The 21,719-nt window shown below is 39.2% G+C and overlaps 1 protein-coding gene across 4 annotated transcripts in view; it reads left to right on the top strand.

The window, feature by feature from the left end:
- Positions 1-21,719, top strand: part of ARHGEF28 (Rho guanine nucleotide exchange factor 28) — an 813,355-nt gene that overhangs the window by 688,082 nt on the left and 103,554 nt on the right. For all 4 annotated transcript variants that reach the window (XM_053701420.1, XM_053701419.1, XM_053701422.1 and 1 more), the window contains 6 exons: positions 4,588-4,710; positions 12,434-12,551; positions 14,166-14,420; positions 16,627-16,703; positions 19,225-19,403; positions 20,631-20,722. In XM_053701420.1, coding sequence (XP_053557395.1) covers positions 4,588-4,710; positions 12,434-12,551; positions 14,166-14,420; positions 16,627-16,703; positions 19,225-19,403; positions 20,631-20,722 — 844 coding nt within the window. The remainder of the gene's footprint in view (positions 1-4,587; positions 4,711-12,433; positions 12,552-14,165; positions 14,421-16,626; positions 16,704-19,224; positions 19,404-20,630; positions 20,723-21,719) is intronic.

Genomic DNA, 21,719 nt, shown 5'->3' with positions numbered 1-21,719 from the left:
AAGGGAGGGTTCTCTTTTGCAACACCATCCCGACTCATATTAACAGCTCCTACAACAATCGGCGTGGATGAGTTTCGCAGACTGCTTTTTCTCTCAAGTCCATGTCAGGAGCGATGCTACGACCTGTCACTCTTGAAGGGCCGTGTTCCTGTTCCACGGCGTATATTCTGATAAGATCATTTCATTTTTTATTACATAATGTTAACATAGAAGACAGGGTCACAGTGTGGCGCCTTTTATCTTTATAGAATCAAGGATTAATATCTCCTGCATTGTGCACTATGTGATTCAGTCCCTCTTTCCTGACCAGACTATCAGAGAGGAGTCATAAATCTCTGTACTGTCTGGGTCATAGGAGGTGGGGAGTGCCCCAGCCATTGGGGTATAAGGGTGCAATTTTTTGAACAAAATAAGATGTTTTAGTTCTCTAGTTCTCCGGTTATTGCACTAGCGATGGAGGATTCTGTTACTTTAGAGGGCACTTCCTCTATTCCTAAAGAGTAGTTCCCCCTCTCAATTATGTTCCATATGCCTTGATAATGTGATAATATCAAACATGTTTGATACCACTGAGCCGTCCACCTCTGAGGAGTTGTCGTCCAGTGAGGTGCGTACCCTACATTCTTATTTCTATACACGTGCAGTTTTCCCGTAGCATTGTGGATCCTCCATCTGGAGGGGGCCTTTTTTCTCCAGACATTACTGCGCAGTTCAGACAGCGGTGTCTGCGGCCTTAATGCTTTACCTCGCACCGCTAAGCGCAAGAGAAAGGTTACATATTGCACTCCTTCCCAGAGTACATCACATAATTTTTGGATTTAACTGATAGGGTTATCCGAGGATGAAGTTCTTTCTGAGACTTCAGAGTATGAACTTTCTGGGTCGGAGTCTGCTGCCTCTCAACCTCCAACTGTGGAGGAACCAGACTTTATTTTTAGGAATTTGCCCTTCTTCTAAAGAAAGTTTTTGGCGAATTCAGGGGTTCCAGAGGTTATATTGCCTGATGAAGCTTTATTTCCTAAATTGAATAGAGTTTGAGGACAGGGTGGTGCCTTCCCTTCCCTGCTCCTGTTGTCCCCGGTATTCCACCTTGGACTGTACAGTTCCCTGCGGGTGCGACTGTCCCTGAGTGTTGTGTCTTTCGTTACAGAATTGCACGCCTTTGTGTGTTACTTAGACATGTTTTTTCAATTATTGAACGACCCTATCCTTATCGGATACGGGAATGCTCAGTCTGCTCTTCGAATGGTGCACCTCATTAGACATGTGGGGATGATGTAATCTCCTGATTGTCCATGTATTGAGAACTTTTCCAGTTTTTTTGGAATATCAGGGCTCCGTTTGGCTGATCCTGTGGTAGGCCTGTTTCTTTTTGGGTGTTAACCTACGGGTTGCCTTGTATTTTCTTTTCATCCGATAGGATGTCCTGTCTGTTTTCCTTCTTCCCCTTTGAGGGAGGATTTATGCGGCTTGACGGTTAGGACCCGGATTGCAGGCTGGTCCTGTTTGGGTTCAGTTCTGTCTGGTAGCTGTTCGGACACGTGGTGCCGCTCTGCTTGGCTGGTCCAGTAGAGGCGTCGAGTGCTCATGTTATCCTCTGTGTTCAACTAAGCATTCTGGAGGACTGGTGGGTCCATGAGGCAGGAAGGATTCTCTAAGTCCTTATAGCCTTCAATTTGGATGACTGGGTCAGTGGAGTTCTGCTGCGTTTCTCTTTATTGTGCTGGGGTTGTCAGGCCCTAGAGCTCCTTCCCATGTAGTTGAGGGTTGGTGGGCTTGCACCCTCTTGCTGCCGAGTTGGGTGGTTTGGCCTTTTTTCTTTTGTGGCCCTGGGAATTGTGGACTTAGTTCTCAGCAGCTAGTAGTTTATTGGGTAGTTCAGCTGCCTTGCAGTGGATGGGTTGCAGAATGTGACCAGCTGCAGCTATTGCACATTGACTGTATACTGTCTAGCTGTTTTTTTATGAGACCTTTTGGTCTTCCTCTGTTGTCTCCATGTGAGTTGGGCCTCCTTTTAGGGACCTAGGTTCCCCTCCGGCATATGGTCGTTCCCTGTTAGGGACACTGGGCGTGGGCTCCTTGGGCTCTGCTCTTTGATGGGGATGCTGTGCCTCCTTTTCTCTCTATGATCCTCTTGATTGTATGGAGGTGATGCAGAGACCAGCCTTTATTCAAGTGATTTTGGCCTCGGGGTATCCCCTTGCTTGTTGTCCTGCAGCTGTTTGAGAGTCTATGAGCTCTAGTGTCGTTGTACGACTTTTAACGCCTTAGCTCCTTTGGAGCATTGGACTTTGGCAAGAATGGTCTTTTCCTTGGGTCAGGACTTGCAAGTTATCTTGTTATCTGGGTTGATCTGGATATTGCATTGATATCTCCCTGTGGACTGTTTTTTTATATCAGACGGGGTGTTAAGTTCTTGGATATTGTTTGTTTAAACAATTGGGGGCTCGGATCTGTTTTCTCCCTGATGCTTTCGGTTGCTGAGGCTTCGCTCAGTGTTTTCCTTTGTGGAGTTGTTGCCGGACTTTGTGGCTCTAGGGCTGGTTCGGGGTTCCCCAGTTCTTGGGAACTTGGGCTATGTTCTTTTACTTGGACTAATTGACCTGGGCCAGGTTGTCTGTGTGCTGATGCTGATGCCTTTATGGTTGCTTTCCCTTGGTCAGCTTGCTGTGGTAACCTTATGGATTCACTGCTCTTCAAGTGAATGGGTTTGCAGTGTCTCTGCTGCAGCTATTGCACTTTGGATGTGTGTTAGCAAGCTAATTCCTTCCAAGTTAATTTGCGTTGGAGATTGATCTCTCCTTTAGCCTGTGGCTTTGTGTCTTGTGGGCAGGTGCTCTGCCTTTTTGGCCCCATCCCTTTTCTTGGGGTGGGGGTCTTATTCTCCTTCTTATGGAGGTGTGGTCCTTTTTCTAGGGATTCTCTTGGATTCAGGAGGTTGGAAGTAAGAGTTAACCTTTCAAAGAGGGGTGTTTTTCTCTGGGTTGTTACGTTCCATCTGGAGTCTTGCTGGCTCTGTGTTGAGACTATGGTGGGCCTTTTGTTAGATTCCTTTGGGTCTACTGCCTTTTTGTCTTTTTCAGTCGGGTTGGCACCAGTGCTCTGTTGGGATGGTTGTGGACATTCTTCCGGTCGTTTTTGAGCTGGTGTTGGGGTTCTTCTGTTCTGTTTTCAAGACCTACCGATGCTTGGGCTGGCCCAGTTGGGAGTGGGTTCTGAGATGCATTGTCATCTTCAGGATCTAGGTTGGCATTGTAGCTTGCCCCCTGGGTTTATAAACTGAGGGTCCCGGGTTACCATTCACCTTCAGGTTCTGGGTGTAACCTCTCTCTCTTGGGGTTGCAGTGGGTCTTGTTAAGGTTATGTGCTTTTCTTTTTGGAGCCCTGTGTGTAGGTCTAGCGGCTTTGATTGCCTGGAAGTGTGCCCTCTGTCTGGGAGTTCTCCTTTTGCAATCTGTTCTCTTGCTGGCCGTGTTTTACTTCTCAGCAAGTATTCTTCTGTGTCATCCAAATGATGGCTGCATTTTCTTGACTCAGGGTTTTTTGTCTGTGCCTGTTACATGTTCTTTTTTTGTCTTGATACTATAGTATTCTTAGTTCTGACGATGTGAGCACTACGTCTTCAGTTGTCTTTCGGGGCTTTTGCATGATGTTGAGAGAAAGGTTTCTCTGTTTCGAGGCCCGGTCCTAAACCTCTGGTTTCTGCTTGGTCTGGGCGTAGCCTCCCCTTGTCTGTCAGGACCCATTTGGGTCTTTGTGAGCTGGGCTCGCTATTGGGGGTGTTCCTTTAATGGATTTTGTGGTGACCTTTTGGTTCCCCTTCGGTTCTTCTTTGCCTTATCCCTTGGTGAGGGACCGCCTGTTGGGCGACGGTGTGTCATGGAGGACTATTGGCTCAGTTGAGTCCGATTTTGCGGTCTCTAGCTAGGCTTCTGGACTATCTGCGGGTCAGTGCCCTTGGGGCCTTTCCTTTTCAAAGTTTTCTCGGCTTCGGACGAAGCAGGGTTTTTGTTGGGTAGTGGTTTCTGGCTTGGTGCCCTCAGAATGGCCGCCTATTGTAACCTCCCGTTTTGGCTTTCAGTGTCCTCTTTAGCTTGGGTATTGTTTTCCCAACAGTAATGAATGCAGCTGTGGACTCTTTCCAATTAGGAAGAAAAACATAAATTATGCTTACCTGATAATTTCCTTTTCTTCCGTGAGAAAGAGTCCACAGTTCCCCACCCTTTTTCTTCGTGGGGCGTCTTTTTATTCTTCTGGCACCTTTTTTCACCCTGATATTTCTTCTACTGTTCCTCGTTCCTCGGCAGAATGACTGGGGGATGAGGGAAGTGGGAGGAGCATTTAAGCCTTTGGCTGGGTTGTATTTGCCTCCTCCTGGTGGCGAGGTTCTTATTTTCCCAAAAGTAATGAATGCAGATGTGGACTCTTTCCAACTGAAGAAAAGGAAATTATCAGGTAAGCATAATTTATGTTTTTGTTTTTGCAATGGAAGTTAGTTAGCACATAATTCCTCTGCCCCACGTTAATATTTTATTATGCCAAAGCTCCTTCTTTAGGTCACTTTCTTACTGTCAATCTCTAACTTAGTTTTCCTCAGACAATGCAAATAAAATGAAGCAAATTTATGGGGAATTCTGCAGCCACCACATAGAAGCAGTGAATATGTTTAAAGAGTTACAGCAGAATAAAAAGTTCCAGAATTTTATAAAGGTAAGTGCTTTAGAATTATTTTGTACATTTTTTGTTCTTTCCTTATATTTAATATTCTGTTAATATTGCCTATATGAATTTAGATCAATAGTTATTATTACAGGTACAAATCCCAAATCCAGAATTTTGAAATCCAAATTATTAATTGTTATTTTTTTTATTTGAATAAAATAATCAAAAAGGACTTTCCCCACTTGTCACTATCTTCTCTGCCTGTGTCTTAGGTGTGTTTTTTGTGTTTTAATATGCAAATAATAGTCTATATTTATTCAAAACTACAAATATTACTTTTCTTATTACAGTAGTGTACTATCTGATGGTACTATGTATACAAAAGTATTAAGAAAATATAAAATTGCATTTTAGTTTACATTTATAAGCTGTACTATAACATGTAAATATTGCCTACATGACATGATATTGTTGTTTACTTTTGGTCCCATCCCCTCTCTAAACTGTCCCATTTTACAGATGCAAATATACAAAATGTACTAAAATCCAAACCTTTTCTGGTCCCAAACAGTTTGAATGAGGGGTTTTCTACCTGTATTATTATATTCTGTATTCGGGACGAAACGCGTATAGAACCGCCCCCTTTCTGATCCCATGAGGCTGCCGTAGTTCCCGGTCTGCAGTCGGGAACTTATCGGTTTGTGTGCCGAGGGTCAAGGTATTTGTTTACCGCTTGCGTCAATCTTTTTTACTTGCGGGACAGATACAACCTGCTTCTTCATATCAGCACACGGAATTTCAGGAGCCCAGGCAGACTTTGAGAATATCGCTATTTACCTGGACCGGGTATCGTTGTCACCATCCCAGAAGCGTGGGACTGCTGTTTCTGGAGCTGTTTGCTGAGCCGGCGCTTTGTGGAATAAGTTACATTTGTAACGTTAACATATTGTGTTCTTTGCTGTTTTTAACCTTATATCTTGTGAGTTGCCGCTTTATGTGTGTGCACATGTATTAAAGGATCATTACCCTACACTTGAGTCTGCGCTCTTCTCCTCTCTTTCAGAAATATATTGCAGTGTAAAAGTACATTATTGAGTCCTTTTTATTCACTATTTTATTTTGTTTCTGAGTTCATTTCAGTAAAGGAGACAAAAACGTGAAAATGTTTTCCTTATGTATATAAGTCCTGCAATGCGGGCCCTTGTGTACAGGAGTAGGATATAGTCGGTGATTAGTGATACATAAATATGTTGTTTCTGATTCTCTAACTAGCTTTGTCTTAAGGAGCAGAAATATACTGCACCTATTAGCGTGACTTTTACTATGGTCTAGATTACAAGTGGAGCACTAAATATTGCTTTCATGCTAGCAATATTGGAGCTCCATTTTGTAATACCAGCACACGATAATGTGCGCTGGTATTACACGTTCGCATTGCTAGGATGCATTATGCATCAGAATCTCGCGCAGCGAAGGGGGTAAGTAGTGCAGCAATGGGCAGCATTTTTTAATATATATGAACATATACAATATACAAAGCTTTAAGTATCCTCCCATTACCCACAATCCCCAGTCATTCTTTGCCTGCCTAACATTGTAGGTGATGTGCGAAGAAGGTGTCTGAAGAAATCAAGTATTTAATCCTTTAATGGGTATTTTTCCCTGCAAGCAAGGATTGGGGTTATGATGTGTCCATGTAATTATCTTTAGTAAGAGTAATGGTGGCTTTTAGCAGTTGGAAGACGACGAGGTGGTCTTTGCTTTCCTTCCAACATTTTTGCTACCCCATATAGAAAACCAGGGTTTTTTCTTTATCTACAGGTAGCGGATCCACAGGTAAGTGCTTTTACCTTCTAGGTGAGAGGGATACAGCACTTAAGGAATTACTGTTATATATGTGGACCAGGGACTCAGTTTAATTTATCTCTTCACATTTGGGATATATACTGAGGGAAAATAGTGTCTGGGCACTTACTGCTTAAAAGGGGTTATTTGTAAGAAGGTTCTCCTTTTTATTAAAGGCTATATGGTCTGAGAAGTGTTTATGGCATATTAGCTCTTCTGGGGTTAAGTCTGTGTTTGGATCTTTTCCTGAGACCGGGTTAGAAACCGTACATGGTCACAGTTTTTTTATGCCCTTCATGATATTATTGTATACATAGGGCTCCATGTACGAAGCAGCGAAAGCTGCTCCGGAGCCTTTGCGGGGCAGGTTCGCATATGTCTTTAGACCGCTGCTTCCTACACCCTACGCCACCTCTTAGGTGGCGAAGCAAAATCACTGAGAGCACGCTCGCTCTCAATGATTGACAGCCCCTTCAGTCGCGTGATTGGTTGCACGATTGAAGGGGCGGGCATTACACACTCCGATGAGTGTGTAATGATACATACGGCAAGCGGATCAACAGATCCGCTGCCCGTGTGTAGCGGAGGCGGGCGGACAGCTTCGCGAGTTATGAAGCTGTCCGCCCGCCGTTTAATACATGGCGCCCATAGAGGGGTGATTTATACAGACATGCCGGTATTTTTATGAGAGACTGTATTTGCATGCTTTTCTATCTCAGGCCGTTTGTTTTTCTGGGTTTTCCCCTCCCTCGGCTATGTGCGATCGCAGTGCGACCGCTACCAGTCATAGACACATATCACACTCCGTGTACATTTGGTGTGTTTGTGTAGTTGGTGTCTGTACTATACATATTTATGCTCTTACTGTAGTATGCACTTTCTCTTTTAAATCATTCGCCATTGTTGGCAGATGCATTAGTGCTGCTCTGTTAGTTAGCGGGGTTTCGCTGAGTATATGAAGGAGGGATCTTTTTTGTGACGTATTGGCGTTTCCTACATCAGAGCCGTAACATTTTGTACTCTACACAGCCTTCATATGCTCCTCTTATTTTAACTGTGGCACCTTCGTTCACAGAGTAGGTGAGATCTGCAGGCTGCAGACGGGTATATGATGTTTTTCTCATATTGGCGCCTCTTTGGAAATGGCAATCAATTTCTCGCCACGAGCTGTGAGGTGTGTACGCACTTTTGATTGACTCCGTAATGGAGTTTTCTCAGTGCAATAATTGTCTGAGTCTCTTTGATCAACTCAGCCTAGCCCTTCATATAAGATTAGCAGGGCGTTTATTAAGCAAGGTGTTTATTAAGTTATTTATTTCTGTTCCTGCCAAGTATCTTAATTATTGTTGAGACTTTATTTTTTCCACTCTATGAACTGTATTTGGGGGCAACGTGTTAGCACTGTAATGTGACTAGGTGGTGCTCCGTCAACCCACGCTAGAGTGCAGGGAAAAATGAGCTGCTTTTCGGTCGCTCTGACTTAGCGATCTTTAAAGTGGATATTGACAATTATTTGCCTTTATGTCTGAGATGTTTATATTATAGAGACTACATGGAGATGGGGAGCTGAGGACTATTAAACATCAGTTTGTCCTCATTTATATTTAAACACCCTTTATGTAATAAAATATTGCAATAGGGTTTGAGGGAATATACAATGCTCTTTTGTTTTGTCCGGATTTTCTCCTGAACTTTCATGGTATTTGCCACCATCTGGTGGCAAGTTCATGTAAATGCTCAATCACATTTTAAATATTTTATGTTTATTCATTCTACATTAAATCTTTTATATTAGGAGATTTTCTCATTGTGGGTGGCATGTAAGATACTTAGCTATCTAAGTGCCCTCAAGATGCTATTTTTATTTCATCATAGCATGTATACGAATAACAGATTATGCTTTTTATATGTTATCCTGTATGATACAAGGGCTTCATGTCTTAATCTCCCTCATATTGATTGCCGTGGCTCCTTACCTGGACTATATCTTGGTCCAGGAACCATCTTTTCAGTTAGCAAGATCCCATGCAGATTCTCTGTTAGCTATTCTCTGCTCTCAGGGGTGTAAGGTGAATCTAGGGAGAAGTTCCTTGGGGCCAAGTTCCGGGTATATTTTCTGGGGACAATCAGAAACTCAGTATCTATGAAGATTTTTTTTTGTTTTGTTGTTGATGGAGGCCAGAAGAGTCAAGCTTCTGGAGGCCTGTCGTTCTATTCAGTCCTCTGTTCATCTATCAATAACTGTATGCACAGAAGTAATTGATCTTATGGTGGCATCCATGGACATTATTCCGTTTGCTCGCTTCCATCTGAGACCTCTACAGTTATGTATGCTTATTCAATGGAACGGAGAATAGTTTTAGACTCTCAGACAAGGATGTCTCTGTCTTGGTGGATCTCCCAGGACCATTTGTCTCAGGGCTCTTGTTTTCCTGAGACCTTCTTGGGAGATTGTGACCACGGATGCCAGCCTGTTAGGCTGGGGAGCAGTTTGGGGGTCCCTAAGAGCATAGGGACTTTGTACTCAGGAGGAGTCTGCCCTTCCTATAAATATCCTAGAATTGAGAGCAATTCTCTATGTTCTATCAGTATGTCCTCAACTGAGTTTAATCCGGTTTTTCAGATTTTGATCGGACAACATCACTTTAGTGGCATATATCAACCACCAAGGAGGAACTCTGAACATGTTAGCTATGAAGGCGGTGACTTGCATTCAGTGGGCTGAGTCTCACAATTTATCATCTTTCTGCCATTCATATCCCAGGGGTGGACAACTGGGAAGTGGATTATCTGAGCAGGCAGACGTTTCATCCAAGGGAATGGTCTCTCCATCCAGAAGTTTTCTCAATGTTAACCCTCAAGTGGGGAGTTCCGGAGCTGAATCGGATGGCATCTTGTCTAATTGCCAAGCTTCCAAGATATGGAGCAAGATCAAGAGATAATCAAGCATCTCTAGTAGACACTCTGTCAGTGCCATGGGATTTCGGTATAAAATATCTGTTTCCTCCGGTTGCCCTCCTTCGGTTGATAGCTCCTATCAAACAGGAGCATGCTTCGGTGCTTCTAATAGCTCCAGCGTGGCCTCGCAGAACTTGGTTTTGGACCTAGTGAGGATGTCGTCATTTCCCCCATGGTAATTGCCTCTGAGGAAGGATCTTCTTCTTCAGGGTCCCTTCCTCCATCCGATCTTAGCCTCTCTGAAGCTGACTGCTTGGAGATTGAATGCTTAGTCTTGTCCAAACTAGGTTTTTCTGTGAAGGTTATTAAAACTATGATTTAGGCTTGTAAGCCTGTTACTCACAAGATTTATTATAAGGTATGGCATAGATACCTTCATTGGTGCGGAACTAGGTTTTTTTTTCTTGGATTCAGAAGGGCCTGGAGAAGGGTTTATCAGTCAGTACCCTAAAGGGTCAGATTTAGGCTCTGTTGATTCTTCTGCAGAAGCGTATGGCAATTTTGCCAGATGTTCAATCTTTTGTCCAGGCTTTGGTTAGAATCAGGCCTGTGTTTAGGTCAATTGCTCCTCCTTGGAGTCTTAATCTGGTTCTTAAAGTTCTGCAGCAGGCTCCATTTGAGCCTATGCATTCTGTTGATATCAAGTTATTGTCCTGGAAGGTTTTGTTTCTGTTGGCAATTTCCTCTGCCCATAGAGTTTCGGAGCTTTCGGCTCTACAGTGTGATTCTCTTTATCTTATTATTCATGCGGATAAGGCGGTTCTCCATACTAAATTAGGTTTTCTACCTAAGGTGGTCTCGGAACACAATATTAACCAAGAAATTTTTGTTCCTTCATTTTGTCCTAATCCTTCCTCTAAGAAGGAGCGGTTATGTTGTGTTGCTTTAAGGTTCAATTTACTGGCTACAAAAGATTTTCGTCAATCTTTTGCTCTTTTGTTGTCTTTTCATGTAAACGGAGGGGTCAGAAGGCCACCTCTTCTACTCTCCCCTTCTGGTTGAGAAGTGTTATTCAATTGGCTTATGAGACAGCTGGACAGGAGCCTCCAGAGAAAATTACGCCTCTCTTTACTAGGGCTGTCGCTTCCTCTTGGGCCTTTAAAAATTATGCTTCTATGGAATAGATTTGCAAGAAGGCCACTTGGTCATCATTGCAAAATTTTTCCAAATTTTCCAAATTTGATGTTTTTGCCTCAGCTGAGGCTTCTTTTGGGAGGAAAGTTCTTCAAGCGGTGGTGCATTCTGTTTAGGTTCGCCTGTCTTGTGTATCCCTCCCTTCCATTTAGCGCTCCACTTGAAATATTGCCCTATGTGTTTAAATCCTTTTCAGGGGAATTTGTTTAATATATTACTCTTTCTTACACTTTTATGTTTCTTATTCTTTTGAGGTAATTATTGTAAACATTGATAAAGTTGTTGTATCACACAGTGACAGTTGTTTGGACAAACAGCAACATTTTTGCTGGAAAGTCTATTCAGGGTTCCGACGTTTTCCAGCTTCTCCCTCATCACCATAATTTCCTGCGTTATTTAATGCAGCTTATTGGCGACATGAGAGAGCCTCAGTGAATCAGCTGTGTAGGATTATATAGGAACTGGTGATTCAGGAGATCTTAAACAGACTGATTTGTATATTCTAGCAAATAATAAATAACCTAGATTTAATAGTAATGAACAACATAGGTCGCAAAATACATTACCTCTCTCTAAAATTCAGTATACCAGGCAAGGACAATGAGGTGTAAAGTATCTCAGCAATTTATATTATGTAATGTGATCACAAGTTGGAACCTACTTACTGACACAAAGGGTTCCTGATGCTGTTAAAATCACAACAGAAAGTTAAAGGACCACTCAATGCAGTAGAAAGTGCATAATAAAAGGACAATGATTTAGCACCTACTCTATATTTCAAATAAGCAGCAGTAGATTTTTTTTCTGACAATTTTTTTCTCTCCCAATTTCTGGCCCCCTGTATCATGTGACAGACATCAGCGAATCACAGACTAGTATACGTATACCCTGTGAGCTTATGCACATGCTCAGTATGGTCGTGTTCCCCAGATAGTGTGAATATAAAAAGACTGCAACATTTGACAATGGAAGTAAATAGGAAAGTGGCTTAAATCATAAGTTTATTTTGACTTCAGTGTCCCTTTAATATAAGTGACACAGTTTTACTTCAGTTTTTCTGTTCTCCAAATATAAACTGTTAATACGTTGCTGGGGAATTCTAACTTCTGATAGGTTAGTGAGTTTTTTGTCATGTCACTTGTTGCATTTTACTTATGGGAAAAGCCACCCTTGCGAAATATCTATTGAGGTTTATGTTGTAGTTTGAGGCAGACTGTGTGTTGTATTTTGTATGACATCTTATATGATAAACATTACTAAGTGTAGTGTGTGATAACTTAGTAAACTAACATATATAATATACTCAGTGCTTACTTTTTGTATACATATGAACATGATGTTTGCACTTTTCTATCTTTCTTTCTAAATCATTTATGGTCAACCTTTTTGTTTCACTGCTATCAATAACAACACATTTCATTTTACCTCACCTACTATGACAATGTGTAATTTTATTTTAACAAATGTGTATATTATTCACTGTAGTAAGACATTCTTCTGAGTAAAATGGAAAATTGTAGATGCTGGAAAGACTGTAGCTGTCTTTTCTGTGTTGCACTGCCTCCCAGTGGCATTCCTGGTTATTACAAATCGGGGAATCCATTCCCTAGGTTTGTGTAATGAGTATTTTATCTGTGTGATTTTTGGTGAACTGTATAGGATTGTTTAGGGTCATATAATTTAATGTATAGGGGGTGCTATAAAATGCTTATATTGTAAAAATGAAGCTACTTATAGCTAATATAAAACTAAAAATGATGATGCAGTTTTCTAAAAAATATATAAAAGTAACCATGTTTTATGGAACCTTATTGATAAACTTTATTTTATTAAGGAAAGGAACAGTAATCTTTTAGCACGGCGCAGAGGGATCCCTGAGTGTATTCTTCTTGTTACACAGAGGATAACTAAATATCCAGTCTTGGTTGAAAGGATACTACAGTATACAGCAGGTCAGTGATTGATGTGTAAATAGCAATAAATCTCACAAATAAAGACTCACTCTTTGCTTGTAAAGTGGGACCATAAGTTAATTTGTCATTTATAAATGCCTTCTCACTTAGCAAGGTGAGTTAACTCTTTGTGAAAGTTTCATAATTACAGTATGATAAACGTAAAGATATCTTTGTATTTCACTCTCATAATTAAAGCAGCCTCTAGATCCCTTTTGACCAATATATATATATAAAATGCTGTTCATCCCACTACACAAGGTGTAATCAACGACAGGTTTAAAAAAAGTGTGAAAAAATTCTTAAAGGGATATTAAACTCCATTTTTTTCATTCATGATTCAGATAGAGCATGCAGTTTTAAGCAACTTTCTAATTTACTCCTATTATCATTTTTTTTTTTTTTTGTTCTCAGTATTTTTATTTGAAAAAGCAGGGATGTAAGCTTAGGAGCTCTACCATTTTTTTGGTCAGCACCCTGGGTAGCACTTGATTGGTGGCTACATTTAGGCACCAATCAGCAAGCCCTACCCAGGTGCTAAACCAAAAATGGGCCGGCTCTTAAGATTACATTCCTGCTTTTTCAAATAAAGATACCAAGAGAACTAAGAAAAATTCATAATAAGAGTAAATGAGAAAGTTGCATAAAAATGCATGCTCTATCTGAATCATGAAAGAAAAAAATTTGGGTTTCATAAATAATTACCTGATTTGCATTTTCGCTGCCATCTAGTGGCCTTATGTAACAACAATGCATTTTTATTAAAAAATTTTTTTTTTTTTTTTACTAATTTTCTTCATTTGTTCTTATTTACTGGAATATGAAAAATATTAAATAATTGCACAATTCGGATAAAAAAAGTATTTATTTTCTATGTGTGTGCAATATCTTTAATATTATGTATTGACATCTGACCTAATCACTTGTTACTGTATTATTAATGGTACGTTGAAATATCATCATTGTGGGGACGCTTCTTATCAGCAGGGACTGAGAAATTTGTTAAAATGGAAGAATTTACGGGACAAAATCAGGGAGGTACAGCAGGTGGATGTCCAGTAAACACAGAATTCACCTTTCAGCATGACAGTGATCGCAGATTCAAGGAACACTAGAGTACCAAAAAGGTTGATATCTTACAGCGCCCATTTAAAGACTTGATCTCCGTTCCATTTACAATCTATTGCACCCTTTTGAAAATTGCATCTCAATCTGACCAATCAAATCTTACAATAATTATGCACTGACATCACTCACTATGTGCAAAACTGGTGCATTTTTATCCCAAAAGACGTCAAACCTTTTTTGCAGGGCACAGGAGTTCTAACAGAGATAAATGAGTAAGCGTGAAATGCTTTTTCAGGCAACCTAGTTCAGTTTTTATGTTTGTCAAACATATTCCACAACCTAAGACCAACGCCATGATACTTAAGTGTACCATCTATAATATAGTAATATGAGTGAATGTCTACGTATTAATTATACTGCAGCAGAGGTCAACAGTAATTATTTTTACAAAATGATATTTTAGTTCTGCTTTTGTTATTCTGGTGAGTTATATATATTCATGCTTGTGGAAGAAAGTCGAGTAATTTTGCTGATTTCCCATATTAGAGGGAACTGAGGAGCACAAGGACCTATGCAAAGCCTTGGCTTTAATCAAGGACGTGATTGCAGCAGTGGATTTGCGAGTCAGTGAGTTTGAGAAAGAACAAAAACTGCTCGAGATCCTAAATAAGATTGAAAACAAAACATACACCAGGATGAAGAACGGTCATGAATTCAGGAAGCAGGATATGAAAAGCAAAGGCAGAGCATTGCTGCACGAAGGTCTGGTCTTCTGGAAAACTGCTACTGGGCGCTTTAAAGGTATTTTCCTCCTTATTGTGCATAAATAGGACTTGTGTTAATTCTGTAATAGCAGCATGACTAAGGGCCGAGAGATGCAGCTGAAAAGGTTTCTGTAACTTGCACTTTAAGTATTTATTATGTAACCTTTTACTAAATTTGTTATGTTATGTAGACTTGCGTTACACACACACTCACACACACACACACACACATATATATATATATATATATATATATATATATATCTTCCACTTCATGCACTCCCTCTCTTGGATGTCGCATATATGGCCCAGGTGTCTCCTATTCAAATGTTGTATGGAGGGCACTCACAGGTCTTTGTTGAATTAAATATATATTTGAAGCAATGCAGCTTTTTGTATTCATTGTCTTTAATGCTTAGTGCTTTTTCATCTAACAATGCTGGAGTTATTATTCTACATAGGGATAAATTATTTTTTAGAGTTAAAGGGATATGAAACCCAAAATGTTCTTTTGTGATTCAGACAGAGCATACAATTAAAAAAAAAAATTCCAATTAACTTATATTATTAAATTTGCTTTGTTCTCAATATATTTTTTGTTGAATATACACCTAGGTAAGTGTCTGGAGCGCTACATGGCAGGAAAGAGTGCTGCTATCTAGTGCTCTTGCAAATGGATAACATTCTTGCAAAACTGTTGCCATATAGTGCTCCAGACACGTGCACAGTCCTGAGCTTACAGCCCTGATTTTCACCAAAAGATGCCAAGAAAACAAGGAAAATTTGATAAGTGAAGTAAATTAGAAAGTTGTTTAAAATTGCATGCTCTATCTGAATCATGAAAGAAAATGTGAGCTTTAATACAGATTCAGATATACAGTGATTTATCATTCAGCTGTGTATAAGCCACAAGGAAGTGGACCCTCTTTGTTTGGCAGCTCAGGCTAAACTGAGCTCATGGGATTGAGTCATTATATCAAAAAGCATGCGTAGCCGAGGGTGATACAGTTAAAGGATGACAATGATGAGCTAGTAGAACATAAGCTCATATTCTTTTTATACTTTCTGTCATTCATGTATAAGGGTCATATAGCAGTATAGAAATGTTACATGTGCCACTATTAGCTGTATATTAGTCTTCTGGCATATGCCCAGACTGACCTTTAAGCACATTGCATGTCTCTGCTAGTAACCTTTTGTTGGCCAAATATGCATCATTGCTACCTTTCTTGTATATATTCCTGATGCTTCTGCTTTATCCACTCCAGATTTTGTTTTACACATTCATTGATTTATTTGTGTATGTAAAGTCCAAATGATCCAGGCTGGTATTATCAGGCTCTTGCTGCGTGGCTAAACATGTAAGGGACCTCACTTTGCAGAATCACTAGTCATGGAACCTTGATATGTAAAGAGAATTATAGTTGGAGGTGTTTGAGGCAGATAGGAAGAGGGTGATTATTGGGCATGGTGGTTGATTGTCTTGTTTAATCCTCTTCTTCCCACATGTAAAGCTTTAAGAGCTCAATTGAATGATTTTCAAGCTCCCCAGAAAAAATAAACTGTATTCAGATTAGTTGCACAGGAAACAAGTTCTACAGGTGTGCAAAACCACCCAAATCTATTAGGTTGTATTTCCTCCGTTGTGCCATTCTGCCTAGCCTCGGCTCCAGACCACCATATCTGCACATGGAACAGCCACAACTCTGTCATTATCCACAGTGACTTTGCCCACAGAGATCCAAAAGGTCTAGCTACATGCCTTCCTCCTCAGTCAGGGAAGCACTTCCCTCCCTCCCACCCACCCACCCACCCACCACCACCACTGACATGGGTAACAAACCAAAATGTTTATATAATTGTCTAAATGTACAACAGAACATTTGTGAGGTGATAGATCAGTGCAAAGACTGTAAATTCAGAGAGGAAGTTCAGGGGAAGGCTCACACATTAACAGAATGTAAGCTAACTAGTTTTATAATTAGTATAAAAAAAGTTATTTGCTACAATGCAGTTCTGTGTAAAGACTATACATATTTATTTGTAAAGTTCCTACATAAGACGTATATAACATTACATACTGAGGAGAAGAGACACAATATTATGTTTTATTCAGTCCCCAGTCAGCATTACAGCAAAAGGCTCCCCGTTATTGCGCATATTAGTTAAATACATTTTAGAATGTTTGTTTCTGGTGGAAATATTGTAATTATATTTAGTAGTTGTGTTTATTTATTTCTTAGATATTCAAGCACTTCTATTAACTGACGTGTTGCTGTTTTTACAAGAAAAAGATCAAAAATGTATTTTTGCTGCTGTGGTAAGTTTATAAATAATAAAGAAGGAGCTTGTTAAAAATATATATTGTAATATGGTTGATACTTGATGAAAAAAGTGTGATACTATAACATCTTACAACACAACACATTTTGTAATTGTTTTGAGAATGCCCTCAAAAATGTCTAAGGACTCTCTAGCTTGGGTTTCAAACCTAAGACCTGACCAGTACATTTTGGGTATGTATGTATATTGGAGGTGTGTTTTGTAGTCCTTTTGCTTTAAATTAAAAATATTCCTTTTCAACCCAAAAATGTGTTCAAAATTTTTGTTAGCTAGAGATATAGGGGTTGATTTATTAAATGTCGAGCAGACATGATTCGCTATAGCGATACATGTCCGTTCGACATTGCTAAATGCGGACAGCATATGCTGTCCGCATTTAACATTGCACAAGCATTTCTGATGAAATTCTTGTGCAATGCCACCCCCTACTCACTGGCAGCCAATCGACTGCTAGAAGGGGCTGTCAATCATCCCAATCGTATCGGGATAATTTCAATCCACCCCATAAAAGGTGGCGGACAGTTCTTATGACCGCTGTTTCTTAACTTATGTTTTAGGTGAGCCTGAAACGATGGGCCACCGAAGCATTACTTATTTCATTATTTGAAGTCTTTATAATTTTAATTATAAATTTAATGCTGTCAGATTTATAAAATGGGTCCAGTGAGTGAAGGCAATCTCAAAGCAACAGCTGTAGAGAAAAGGTTCGACACTCCGGCTATATCTCAATGGCTTAAAAAAGAAGTTTGGTCAAAATCCTACTTTATATTTATTATCTATTCTAAAACAAAAAAGTAAAAAATAAATCCATATAAACCACTTGCTTTGTTTGGAAGAACTAATCTAGACTGGTTACATGAGTAGCAGGGCTTGCTATTTTGTAACAACCACTCAAAATGCTCAAAAGCTGTATAAGTGTCTTTCTTAGTCGATATCTGTGTCACCAGCACAAACTTGAGCCGTGAAAAATGGAGGAAAAGGTGGCTACCCGTGTATATGACAACATTCTACTGGAGCATGACATCAACTATTTTGGTTTAAATAACACAGGCAAACTCTGGTCGGTCCTCCGGCTCATGCCCGCTGTAGTAAATACAATCCCCTCTGTATGCACTTTATGGTATACCACCTCTTCCGCCACTTACATACTACCACACCTCCAAACCAAACAAAATCCAACAGCAATGCTGGAAATAGTCCAGAATTAAGGTACACTTGCTACCACAAGGATAATAGCAGATCCGCTAGGTAATATAGACGCTATTGTAGATGTGCTCAACAAACCAGAAATCAAACGTGTAGAGAAAAATGTCAGCAAAAATGTTAATAAAAGTTAAGAGTCCAAACTTTTATTTCACTTGTTTAAAAAAATAAATAGCAAAACAACCTAACCACAAATCACATGACCTGCCTAATCAGTCATTCTTAAAGGGACAGTAAATGCAAAAAATAATGTTGCATAATTCTGCACATAGTGCAGAATTATGTAACATTATCTTAGCAACAGCTTTAAAAATCTAAAGATTTTAGAGCTTTTACCCCTCAAAGTTGCACTTACCTGGTCTCCTCTCCAGAATTTTCTGATCGTTTCTTCTTTTTTAAAAGTGCTTCAGGGGCGCGCAATCTAATCACAGCGCACCCGTCACGCTATTAAACCGAATGTAGCTCGCTCCAGCTACCAGACCAGAGTGTGAGCGCTCTACATTCAGTTCAATAGTGCGATCGGGCACACTGTGATTAGACAATGTGTCCGCGAAGCACTTTTGAAAAAAATCATACGGTCAAAAGATCCTGAAGAGGAGATCTTATCTCCACTGTGGGTAATTAGAGGTAGATATATAATGAGACTAAGCTTGTGAAGTTTGCAGTGGGCACTTCCGTTTCTCAGAATTGGAAAACCCACAATTTCAGCGTTAAATTACGGGAAAATGGGGGCAACATAATACAAGTATATTGGAGAGTTTGTTTTACTACACTTAAAGTGAAAGTCAATCTTAGAGTTTGTGAAATGCTAGGATTGACCATTGGAACAAATAAAGGGGACTTTTATTCGTAAAAGAACTGGATTTCCCGCACGTTCTTTGCTAAGAGGTGGAAACGTCTGAGCCTGAGCAGCTCAGTGCAGTGAATGCTTGAAACAAATAAAGGAGCTTTTCAGCTTGAAGTATTTTATACCTCATGAATGAAAGTCCCCTTTATTTGTTCCAATGGTCAATCATAGCGTTTCACAAATGTTAGGATTGACTTTCACTTTAAAGGAACATGAAACCCAACCTTTTTTTTTCATGATTTAGGTAGAAAATACAATTTTAAACAACTTTCCAGTTTACTTCTATTATCAAATTTGCTTTGTAGTTTATATAATCAATTCAAAGTGCTTTGTGTCTCTTAATACTAGTAATATTAATATGTGTAAAACAAAATGCATCTCATTTCCTATGTTTTCATTTAGATTGGTATTTTTATAAATAAGTCATTTGGAGTTATGTTTATAATAGGATCAAAAACCTCCAGTTATCTGCCTTCAAAAACTGATTGTGAGAGAAGTAGCCAATGAGGAACGAGGGATGTTTTTGATAAGTGCTTCATCTGCCGGTCCTGAAATGTATGAAATTCATACCAGCACCAAAGAAGAGCGCAATACCTGGATGAGACAGATTCAGGAGGCTGTACAGAGGTAAGATACTGGGGATAAGTTTGTGCTTAGACACAGTAAGACCCAGGGGCAAGAAGAGAGTAAAGAAATAAAGCAATAGTGAGAAATAACACAAAAAAAAGTTGTTTCTTCAAACAAAGACTATTATGCTTCAGAATTTACAGCTTTACAAAAATGATAGGCTACTTACAACCCTCACATACTGCAATAGGAGCATTACTACTCCTAGGGAGATTGTAGCTGCATCTGTGTTACATTTTAACTAATTTCAGCTCTGAACTATATTTTATTAAAGGGACAGTATACACCAATTTCCATTTAACTGCATTTAATAGACACTACTATAAAGAATAATATGCACAGATACTGATATAAAAATCCAGCATAAAACCTTTTAAAAACGTAATTAGAAGGTCCCAATTAGAACTGTTGGTGAGGTTAGGCTGGGACACCCACTGAAATCAGACCCTCCCCTGCATATGAAAAGACCCATTATATTAACAGAAGCAATCAGAAGTCTGTATACAACAGTATACATCTAAAACTTTGGGGCTTGGTTAGGAGTCTGAAAATTAGCACAATATTATTTAAAAATAAGCAAAACTTTACATTTTTACAAAAACACACCAGATGGGCTATATAAATTCATCATCTAAAAATCATTTATGAAAAAATTGGTATATGTGTCATTGAAAAGGGCATTAAAGGGATACTAAACCCAATATTTTTTCTTTCATGATTCAGATAGAGCATGTCATTTTAAGCAACTTTCTAATTTACTCCTATTATCCATTTTCTTTGTTCTCTTGCTATCTTTATTTAAAAAGCAGGAAGGTAAAGCTTAGGAGCCAGCCCATTTTAGGTTCAGCACCCTGGATAGCACTTGCTTATTGGTGGCTACATTTAGCCACCAACAAGTAAGCGCAACCCTGGTTCTGAACCCAAAATGGGCAGGCTCCTAAGCTTTACATTCCTGCTTTTTAAATAAAGATAGCAAGAAAACAAATAAAAATTGATAATAGGAGTAAATTAGAAAGTTGCTTAAAATTACATGCTCTATCCAAATCATTAAATAAAAAATGTGGGTTTAGTATCCCTTTAAATGATCAAAACAGAATAGTATTGTTTTTGTTGTTGTTTGTTTTCTGATAAAGACACTATGACTAATACTTGACACAATTGGGTTGCATGATTTGCATGTTGCACTATTAAGGTAACTGAGCTTCCACCAATTGTCTTTCTCCAAAGTTGTCCGGAAGAAGATGAAGGGAAAACCTCTGAGTCTGATGAAGATAAACGTGTTGCAGAGGCCAAAGCAGCAAAAGCTCTGAAGTGCCAAGGTACAGTATAAAGAACAGGATAATACTGTTAATTATCAGGCAGGAGAGGAAGCTATGACACTAAAAGAGTTAAGGGAAAATCTTGTAAAGGATTTTTATTCCATTTATTAGGGAGTAAAGAATTATTCTTGAAAAAAAAATGTAGAAACCTGTCAGATTTCCTATGATAGAATAACTCTCAATTAGGGAGCCTCTAATATCATGACGTCTTAATAAATGGTTACATAAAATTCCATCAGTTTATAAAATAATGTTCATTTGTATGTGATTTATAGATCTTACATTATTTAAAGCAGATTCATTTCTTCAATTTTATGGGAATCAGAATTATTCAGATAAAATTCTATTTTACTCCAGTGAATATGAAAACAGCAGCAGGGAATCCACCACCCCCTCTAATTAATAATGAAGAGCACATAGGAATCAGAAACTTGTGCAAAAAATACATTCAGATGCCACCTCAGTCTAATGTCATATTCAAGAATTTCACAGTCAGTATTCATAAAATCCCATCTTTATTACACATTTAAAGGGACAGTCTACACCAGAATGTTTATTGTTTAAAAAGATAGATAATACCTTTATTACCCATTGCCCAGTTTTGCATAACCAACACAGTTATATTAATATACTTTTTACCTCTGTGATTACCTTGTATCTAAGCCTCTGCAGACTGCCCCCTTATCTTAGTACTTTTGATGGACATAAAGTTTAGCCAATCAGGGCGGACTCCTAAATAACTCCACAGGAGTGAGCATAATGTTATCTATATGAAACACATGAACTAGTACTGTCTAACTGTGAAAAACTTTCAAAAATGCTCTAAGCTAAGAGGTGGTTTTCAACGGTTTAGAAAGCAGTTGGAGCCTACCTAGGTTTAGCTTTTCAAAAATACAACCAAGGGAACAAAGCAAATTTAATGATAAAAGTCACTTGGAAAGTTGTTTAAATTGCATTCCCTATCTGAATCATGAAAGTTTAATTTTGACTAGACTGT

Source organism: Bombina bombina, chromosome 2, assembly GCF_027579735.1.
Source record: "Bombina bombina isolate aBomBom1 chromosome 2, aBomBom1.pri, whole genome shotgun sequence".
Classification (NCBI taxonomy): Eukaryota; Metazoa; Chordata; class Amphibia; order Anura; family Bombinatoridae; genus Bombina; species Bombina bombina.
This window is presented reverse-complemented; position numbering and strand designations above follow the sequence as displayed.